Below are 10,598 nucleotides of genomic sequence, written 5' to 3' on the forward strand. Positions count from 1 at the left end.
AAATGTTTGTTAAAAGAATAAAAGAAACATGTTACTCAGCTATTTCTGATAATATGCGTCTTAAAATGTTAAAAAAAAAATAATTTTGTCTCCAATGAGTATACCTATTACAAATAAACTGACAATGAGAATAAAGCTACTAAACATCCCTAGATCCATTTAATACAAAGCAATCAATTAAGCCTAAGTTTTTCTAAAAGTCTTCTCAAAATTATGTCAACATTTGGTTTAAATGCTACCTTCAGGTCTACATAATCATGATCAAAGTATTCAGTCATTCATTTACATAGCATTTACTGAGCACCTACACTGGAAATATAAATACTCTAAAATTTCAGTCTCTTCTCTCATGTAGCTCACATTCTATCATCCATTTTTTTGTTGTTGTTAAAAGTAAACAAATAAGGCAGGATTTATTAAGAAAATTGCACCTATACACCATACCTGGGGCACTATATTCTTACAATGTTAGATAACCACCATGTAACTCTTTAAAGCTACACACATATGTATGGCTGTCCTTTTGCTGTCCACCTTAAATTATCACAACACTGTTAATTGGCCATACTTCACGATAAAATAAAAGTTTTTAAAAAGTGTTTAAATTTTATACAAATAAATCCTTCTGTTTCTTTAAATAGTCAGTGGACTACATACAGTGTTTGGTAAATTTCATTAAAATATAGACTGAGCTGCAGGAAAACACCCCTTCCTGTCCAATAAACAATGATTCTACAGAAAAATGAAATTCAAAAACTTCGACATATAGCTCAATTTATAAGAATGTAACCTGCCTTCCAAAGGACAACTGAGTGGGTAACATGTTAAAATGATAAAATGAGGTACACTAAACCTTTAGAGCCAGGCCTAGAAATCTACATTTTAAATTGTAACTTACATGCATTTACTGTTACCAACAAAGACTATAAAAATCAATCCAACAGACTAAGTATTAATGACAGTATATTATCTAGAGTTTTTGTGAAGATTGAAGATCACTTATCCTGTTATTCACACAGAAGACATAGGATTATGGTGATCAAAATTAAAAACCTAAAAATTTACTTCTTCTAATACCAAAGCAAACTTACCACATTTTACTCTCCAGTCTCTTTTATTACATAAAAGGAAAAGTTCCTTAAAGTTCCTCAAAAAGAATCCTAAATTGCCCCTAATTAATCAAAATGAGAGTAAAGGAAAATCAGTTGCTTTATCAAAATATATGACTGACTAAAGACTAAAATTATGTTCTTCTATAATTTAAAAATGCTCATTTCAAATGGCTTCAAAGCTCTCATTATGTGGCCTCCACAAATGGTGTTTACATAGTGTTCTCAAAAGACTATCAAAAGTATGTCCCATGATAAACAAAGACAAGGAAATAAATACCACATGGAAATCCTTTTATACAATGTCATAAAACTAAATAAAAAGAAAATCCATAACACTTTTCCCTGAAATGTATGCCGTAATATTAATAACAAAATTGTCTACTAAACCAAATAATTTCTCTTACAATAAATTCATTACTTAGACATAACATCGGAGAAGGCAATGGCACCCCACTCCAGTACTCTTGCCTGGAAAATCCCATGGACAGAGGCGCCTGGTAGGCTGTAGTCCATGGGGTCGCTAAGAGTCGGACATGACTGAGCGACTTCACTTTCACTTTTCTCTTTCATACACTGGAGAAGGAAATGGCAACCCACTCCAGTATTCTTGCCTGGAGAATCCCAGGGACGGCAGAGCCTGGTGGGCTGCTGTCTATGGGGTCGCACAGAGTCGGACACGACTGAAGCGACTTAGCAGCAGCAGTAGCAGCAGACATAACATAAGAAATTTCACCCTAACACTATGTTATGGAATCCCTATATTTCCGTGAATGCACATTAAGTTTAATCAGTGAACAAGTATATACTGTGAATCTATAGCATTTTCACAGTAACCTATTGTAATCTTTTTATTGTAACCTATTGTAAAAAACTAAACAACAAGCACACTCTCAGAATGGAACTGGTTCATATGCAGGAGACTTCCTATAGAAGAGAAGTCTGCAACTCAGAAAAGGGCCCTCATCTGGCCATATGTATAAGTTCAATAAATTTGGTTACAAATTACTTTAAGAGAACAGTTTCAATAGCTAGCAAATAAGGAAGCAAATTGCAATGGGTAAAAAAGAGCTCTGGTGGGAAAGCAGGAGGTACAGACCACACACTTCAGGCATTTCCCAGAGCCAACAAGGAGAACACGAAAACACATAAAATTCAGGTTGTAATCACTGAGTCTATCTAATCACTGAGATTATCACTAAGGACTGTTTGCTGATTCCGGAGAAACAAATCCCAGGGATTTCACTCATCTTCTAGTTGTACCTGTAAAAGTTACTTTGCATATCAGTCCAGTTTCCTTATTAATAAATAAATTCCACTTTACCTCACAGAAATGTTCTGAAATTCAAAAGAAATAATAATGTACATTAAAGGGCTCTGTACACAGTAGTATATTAAATGCAAAGTGTTACTGTTACTATTATTGAAAATGGATTCCACCCTTTGATCCAGCAATTCTACTTCTTCAGGTCTATCCTAAGGATCTAGGTGGACGAATGCACGAAAGTATCTATATAAAGATGTTCACAGTAGCCCTGTATGGAATGAAAAATTGACATTTTAAATGTCCTTAACAGATAACTGACTTAACAAATTATGGTACACACATGAAGTAGAGTATTATGTTGTAATCAAAAATGATTTAATAGACATGTATGAACTTAAAAAAATGTTCAGGATAAGTGAAAGCAGGATTGCAAAGGTTCACAATCCCAAGATGCCTTCTTTCATCTTTCAAACTTGATCAGGTCCTCTATTATGACCTTCATAGGATCCTCCAGCTTTCTTCTATTAAGCTCATCATAGTCTGAAATAATATATTTGTATGTTTACTTGATAACATGTGTTAGACAATAATGAAGAAGGTATATTAATACATATGTGTGTACAGATACATACACACACACACACAGAGGGGGAAAAAAGTCTGCCAGTATTTTAAAATGTCAGAAGCCAAACTGAAAATAAAAATATACAAGCTTAAATTACATCAGCACTATTGAATAGAAATGGGATCTGGATACGTATTTTGTCAAAACCACACCACAGAACCTCTTTGATTAGATTAGTATGTGGGAAACTGTCTTCACTTAAGAAAAAACAAAGAATCATGCTACAATATATCCAAAAGGAGGCAATGCTGTTTCATTTGTAAGGAGAAATCCAGAAGAGAACCCTTTCTTCAGGCCAGAAGTCCTGCCTGGTTAGAATTATGCATATACTGCTTAAAATCATGCTTGATATTCAACTCAGTCACTTACAGCTATAAGGCTTGGACAAATCACCTACCATCCCTAGTATGAGTTTTAACCATAAAATATATGATAATATCTTACCTTCGTAAGGCAGAGAGCTATACCAGATGAAATCCAGAATTCCCTTTCCGTGATTTGTGATTTTTTATACTTTAGCATCAAATGACTATTCTACCAAAAAGCCTTTTATCAAATAGGAACAGCAGTTGTTGTACCAACTTACAAGCCATGATCATGAAAGTCTCCTTCAATTATACTTCCATAGAGGGATATATTTTTTAGAAATCCAGCAACCACAAACTTATGCTTCAATAAGTCTGAGTTTGTTAAAAGTATATAAATAATTCTTCAGAAGTTTTCATTTAAACTTGGTTTTAGTGGAAGACAAAATATCACAGAACACATCAGATCACATCGTTCAACATATGGAAAGTACTTGAAGAACAATACTAATATCATTAAGAGTTTAACTACTACTAATTTCTACTTTTGGTCTTGAAACTTTGAGAGTTCTCTATTGGACAAAGATTCAGCAACTAGTTCTTTAAGACAGAAAAACTGAAAAATAAAGACTAGTAATAAATTTCCCAAAAATAAAAAATAGGGCTTCATTCAATTATCCTGTGAACAAATAGGTACATGTTTAAGAATAAAAATAGAAGTTATATGTCAAACTACTTCCACTAGAAAAAAAATCCTCTACAACTATCCTAGAAAAAGAATTCACCCTACTCCTGCAAAACAAAACCAAAAACTCTAAAAATCCATGAAGATGACAGACAAAAAGTATATAAAGCTGAAAATGTAACAATACATCATTCCCTCTAAAATAAGGCTAAAACATTTCATTATTTTGTAGTTTAAAAAAGTTAAACTAAAGTCTTAAAAGCAAAAGGAAAGTTGTTTTGTTTTTTATGTCCTCAATCTTAGCAGACACTACTGAAATACTGCTGCCGTTATAAGATTCTTTAGTATCCAAAGAATACTAAAGAAATAACTTGAAATTCAACAATAAATTGGTAAAGGTATACCTTGGAGATAGTGTGGGTTTGGTTCCAGACCACTGCAATAAAGTGAATATCACAATAAAATGAGTCACAAATTTTTTGGTTTCTCAGTGCACATAAAATTTAGGTTTACACTACATTATAGTCTATTAAATGTGAGACCATATTATGTCTAAAAAAAGCAATGTGCATACCTTAACTCAAGAATATTTTATTATTTAAAAATGCTTACCATCGCCTGACAATGCAGGGTTGCCACAAACCTTCAATTTGTTAAAAAAAAAAAAACACAAAACAGTATCTGTGATCAACAATAGAGGGAAGTCCAATAAAATAAGGCATGCCTGTATTTTCTACTTTATAGATGACCTTAAAATAAAGAAAATTACTGTATGTGTGTCACAATCTCATACCAGAATTTACTGCCAATATTTGACAGATTTCTGGTTCTTTGCACAGACAAGTTTTGGTATCATTTTACACAGGATGATAACGGTATTCTTTAATATTAATTGTAGTATTTTATACGTGTAGTCTAACATATGTATTTAAAAGAACTGGCAGACTGAAGATTTTTATTCTCCAAATATTTCCTTTCCAAATGTGTTGTCAGTAATATCCTTCCAAATACAAAGCAATCAGTTTGCCAAAGCAGAAGTTGCAGATTCTTCCATTATTTCTACTCAGAGTCTAATATAATACTTAGCACAAAAGAAAAACTCAGTTCCAATTTCAGACAGTCTACTTGGAGTTTGAAAAACCTTCCATTCTTCAAAAATCTACTGTTTAAAGAGCACTGTGATAGTTACTGGGGGTAAATCTTTAAGCAGAAGAGATTCAATTCTTGCTCCATAGGGTTTTTAGTCCAATAAATGAGACGTGAATTTATCAATCAGATAACTACATTTCTTAGAAACTGTGATAAACACTGAAGGAAAAGTATGGATGCCATGAGGTATGTGACTACCTGATCCACTTTGGTAGATGAGAAAATGCTTTCCTGAAGAAGTTATTACTGACCTGAAGCAAGCATGTGATTAGCAATAACTTGGCAAAAGGGGAAGAAAAACGATTCTCAGAAAAGAACGAGTATGTGCAAAGACCCTGAGGTAGGCGGAAACGTGGTGTATTAAAGGAACTGAAGGAAGGCTAGCCAATAAGGTAGTAACGAAGCTAAGAGAAAAGGCAGATTCAAGAAATATTTAGGAGAAAATTGGTGTTACACTGAAGCCATATAGAGCAGTGTTAGTAGAGTTTTAAAGATGAGAGATCTTGGTATTTTTCAGTTGTGAAACCAAACAGTAAAGAAGCTGGGAATTTATCTGATACTACTCAATAAGCCAGAGAGCAATTGCAGCCAGTTCTTTAATAGCAGTAACACCTTAGCAAGGGTGATTTTAGGAAGTGTGCCAGAAGGCCATGAACCAAGACTACAGTAAAGTCAACCATGAATTTAAAAAATTATGTACTATATATCCCACCGCCTAACTGTAAAAAGGATCCCAAATGATAAAATTAAATTTTCATGGTACATTCTTTTATATCACATTGTATCACTCATTTTCTCTCCTTTGTAACTCTATGAAAGGTTTCAAGACTTGGGAGAAAGAAAGAATAGGAATTTATAATATTACGAGTCAACTCTCAGCACAAGTTTATAAAGTAACATTTTATATCAGGAATATCATATTATACCTGAGAATATTGGGAGGGGGAGTCAATCAACATTGTATCTTAAGTATGCTACAATGTCAGGGAAACAAATGTTACCTTATGATATACTTTCAAGATGCTTAACAGGAACAGCAACTTCCATATAGGTACATTTTTGATAGGAAAATAAGACATATACACTCATCAACTCTATTTCTTTCCTTGTTTCAGATGACTAACATATGAAAAATTTTACCAGTTTTATGTAACCAGTATAATAAAATCTTTATTCAATATAGTAATAACAGGGTGTCTATAGTGTTCGCTTACAAATGAAATAACAACACTATCTCCCCAATACCCCAGTACTAGAATTTGATACTTTGCTCCCTACTCTATGAAGCAGAAATCTTAAAAGGTAAAGAGAAATAATTTCTAGTGTTCCCCTTTAACATACCAGTTCTCACCTAAAGGCTCCACCCTAAATCCCACATATGGGTAGACCTCTAGATAATATATCCTAAAATCTTTTTTTCTTTCTCTCTTTTTGTCTTTCTTACTATTTATATTTCCATGAAAAATTACTCTACTTAGTCTTAGGTGGTCCAATGTACATTGTAATTATTTTCTCTTGAGTACTAAGAATAAAGTGGCATACTTGTAGTCTTATAAATTTTCTGACATGCCGTGCTGAAATACACAGTAATTAGAATGTGGTCCAACACACAATAGTAGACTCCTAAAAAGAACACTAGCGTGAAAGAGAAATTCCAAGCTAAAGCAAAGTGTAAGTCAACAGATGACAAACACTTTAATGACCTGTAACATAACTGGTAAAATCTAGAAATACACATCTAATTTATGCCTTTGTAATTCTTGAGTTGTCAGTAAAAATGTCACATCTGCAATGATGGGATGGTGTACTGAATAACCAATATAGTAACTGATCTCTAAAACTGTCAATAAATCAGTGTCATAGAACTTCAGGGGAAGGAAAGACCTTGGTGAGTATGTAGTTAATCCCCTCAAACTATGACAACAGTTAAGGACAGAGAAAAAAATGTAGTGAGATCATATACTTGATTTCTAGAAAATAGGAAACAATCAATATATACTTATACCATGGCAGAACCCAGATTTGATTTCCTATCTGGTACTCTTCCCATGCCTCAAAGTAAAAAAAAAAAAATTTAATCTATGCATGGATTGGAAAACTCATAAATTCCTGAATACAGGTTTTAATTGCTGATACTTTAACCAGAGAAACTGTGAAGGGCAGGAAAATTTATAAGTAATTCTTGTTTAATGCTGCCTATTTTGTTTAATATGCCTACATATTTTCATCCCAAACCTGCCATACCACAACAAACACTGTAGACCCACACATAAACATAAATACAGCATATTACACTTATGGCTAAATAATTTTATAATTTTAAAAACTATTTAAAATGTACAGAATAGTCTTAGTGAAGAAAAGAAGCCAAAAAAGGAGACACAGGTTTAAAGATATTAGTGATTTGCCACAGTAATGTTAGAAAGGCAGAGTGGAAAGATTCAACGTTTTGAGTACTGTTATCGACAGGAACCTCAGGTTTTCTGCATCAAGGAGTAAGAGCCCCTACTCCTGCTCCCTCCCAACCCATATCTTCAAGTGCTACCCAACTTTCTGTCTGGAGTTCTCCAAAGTCTTCCAGCAAACTTAGTTACTCAGAGAATGCTCTGTGCCCCTCCAAAATGAATGCTTACATTCTCTAGAAAAAACTTTGGAAAAAACATCTCATTTAAATCCTTTCATCATGGAAAAGGCAAGCACCAGCTGGTTTTAAGACAGGCTTTTTGAAAATTTCATATGAGATGAATCTTTAGAATGCATAGGCCCTCTAGAACAAAAACACTGAAAAGACAGCCAGACACGACCAAAAATTTTCAAAAATAGAAGTCAACTATGTCTGAATATATATCCAAGTAAGCATTTTCTAGTATCTGTTTTGATTGAAGGACAAATATCTTTCCTTTTTTTTTGGCTTTAAGAGCTCCCTTATCAATTACCTTATCATCCTTAAAAAAAATTGACCGTGACCAACTTCCTACTGCATCTATTTTCATTCCTTTAACAAAACCCTTAATTCTGCTTTATATCCTCCTTATTTCTGATTTTTAAAAATTCTTGCATCTCTCAAGTTTAAAGCTGGCCCAAGATTACTTTTAGCATATGGCTGCATGCATGGACACATGCTGCCGAATCTCTAAACTTACTATCCCTCTCAGTCACAGACATCTCCACTTGATAATCCCCAGCAAGAACTTCTTTGGTTGTTTTGCCAGATTCAATTCTTTCCCTTCTACACAAAGTCAGGTTACGATTCCTAGACTTAATTATTTTAAAAGGGCCAAATTCTGAGAGATAGTGATAAAGGCACCTGCTTGGCTGATAGAGTTGCTCTAGACTTGATATTAGAGGTCAGCTGGGTCAGCACTTCTGCCTGAGTATGTGCTCCTTCCCTTCAGCTGCCCTTTCTAAACCTCTGCAGCTCAATACCTGTTGGCAGTGCTGGTGTTGCTGCTCCCGCTGCTGTGTTTCTGTGCCCGGCTCAACCTCCGTGGGGGCTTTGAATGCTGCAGCCGGGGGCTCGGCACCGACGGGAACGTTGAGGCGTAGCCATGTTCACACTCTAAACAAATGGCAAGAAAAAAAAAGAGGAAGAGGTAAGAGGATAAGAGGAATACACCCAAATTCCTGGATCTACAGATCCTTTCAGTAACAGCTTATCGAAAACAGAAAAAAAAGAGGTAAATTTTTTCCATTCTTTCTCATTGGAAAGTAAGATTCCCAGTCCTTGCCTGGGCATCAATCCTGTGACATTATACACAGACCCAACTCACGCTTGGAAGATGTACTAACATCTCCTCTAAACCAAGGAACTTCTCTCTCCTCTTCAAAATCCTTTTCTCCAAGAATTCTTGACTCCAACACCCTCATTTCTGAGACCAGTTACCATTCACCTAAATTATTTCATTTGTTTCAAAATCCCTTTTCGTATAACTATCGCCCTTCAAGGTGTCTCTCTAAGCCCCACATTTTTGTGTACTTCAAACAATTCAATCACCTCGTTCTAGGAAGACATTTTCTCACGACACCGAAATTTCCAGGGGTTGCACTCAGCACCCCAATCTCTTTACATCGCCCTTAGTCTCTATTGCTAAGGGAATCCCAGTGCACCGTATTTGGATGTGCAGAGGTCACTTCTTCACAAGTATCTGTCCACCTCCCTGCCCTTCAGCAGGCATTCCCTGCCTGGGCTCTGGGTCCTGTCTCCTCCACCCCGACAGGCACTACTCGCGCCCCCTCCTCTGGTTCTTTGCGTCTTCTTTCCTCCCAGGTCCTCAAATCACCTCCGCTCTCAGCACCCCTCCCCTTCCTTCTCCTCCCGTCCGCCTCCGCTCAGGGCAGCCCCAGGTTCCAGCCTGACGCCTCCCTCAGTCCCCCCAGGAGACAGTGTCCTCCCTGCTCCCCTTCCTGAACACACACACACCCACAGGTGCCCCTCACACGCACGCACACGTACTGCCTCATGTACCCCTTCATTCACATGCTCACTCCCTCTCACATGCTCCCCCCTCACACAGGCACAATTCTCACACACTCACCTCCCTTACCCCACCCCCCTGACACACGCACCCCTCCTCACACACGCACTTAGCTCACATGTAACTCCTCCTCACACGCACTTCCCTCACACACACACCCCTCCTCACACACGCACCCCCTTCTCACACACGCACCCCCTCCTCACACGCACCCCCTTCTCACACACGCACCCCTTCCTCACACGCACCCTCTTCTCACACGCACCCCCTTCTCACACATGCACTCCCTCTTCACACACGCACACTCCTCTTCACACGCGTCCCTTTCTCAAACACGCAACCCCCTCACACACGCACCCCCCCTCCTCGCAGAGCACCCCCGTCCCACACAAGCACCCCCTCTTCACAGACACCTCTCCTTACACACACCCCCCTCACACCAGCCGCACCGCACTCCCCGCGCGGAAGAGGAGTGCGCGGGTTCAGGCAGTGGAAGAGGCGGCGGCGTCCAGCCGTTACCTCGGTCCCGGCGCTCCAAAAACTCGGCAGCCTCCAGCAGGCGCTGCACGTTGATCATCCGCACCTGCTCCATGGGCACCGCGGGCGGCAACCCGGGCCTCTCCGCGCTCCCTTCCCCGGCCAACAGGAGGCGCCACAAGCAGCTACAGTCCGGCGCCGCCCCGGGACATGTGCGGCGAGCGGGCGGGCCAGCCCCGCCGCGGCTCAGCGCGCTCTTCGCCGCCCCCGCAGCCCCCGCCGCCCCCGCAGCCCCCGCAGCCCCCGCCGTCCCCGCCGCCCCCGCGGCTCCGCTGGCAACCCGCGCGGGGTTTGTTTACCTCTCCGCGCGAGCACGGGGGAGGGGCGGGAGCAGTACCGCGACCCGCCCCCTCCCGCCCCTTCTCCTGCCTCCTGGGAAATGTAGTCCCGCCCTGCCCACTGCACGCCGGGACTCGTAGTATGCACGACGCTTTAGTGCGCCTGCG

General features: G+C 38.6%; 1 protein-coding gene across 5 annotated transcripts in view; it reads right to left on the reverse strand.

Annotated features, from left to right (window-relative positions):
- The window catches only part of MXI1 (MAX interactor 1, dimerization protein), an 88,707-nt gene that overhangs the window by 61,500 nt on the left and 16,609 nt on the right, over window positions 1-10,598 (reverse strand). For 3 of the 5 annotated variants that reach the window (XM_081541302.1, XM_081541292.1, XM_081541328.1), the window contains exon 2: window positions 8,567-8,699. In XM_081541302.1, the coding sequence (XP_081397428.1) occupies window positions 8,567-8,699 (133 nt within the window). Of the gene's footprint in view, window positions 1-8,566; window positions 8,700-10,134; window positions 10,424-10,598 lie in introns of those variants that run through there. The other 2 variants (XM_081541318.1, XM_081541313.1) reach the window with 1 other exon arrangement.

This window comes from Giraffa tippelskirchi, chromosome 2, assembly GCF_054371585.1.
Source record: "Giraffa tippelskirchi isolate mGirTip1 chromosome 2, T2T-mGirTip1v1.2.pri, whole genome shotgun sequence".
Lineage (NCBI taxonomy): Eukaryota > Metazoa > Chordata > Mammalia > Artiodactyla > Giraffidae > Giraffa > Giraffa tippelskirchi.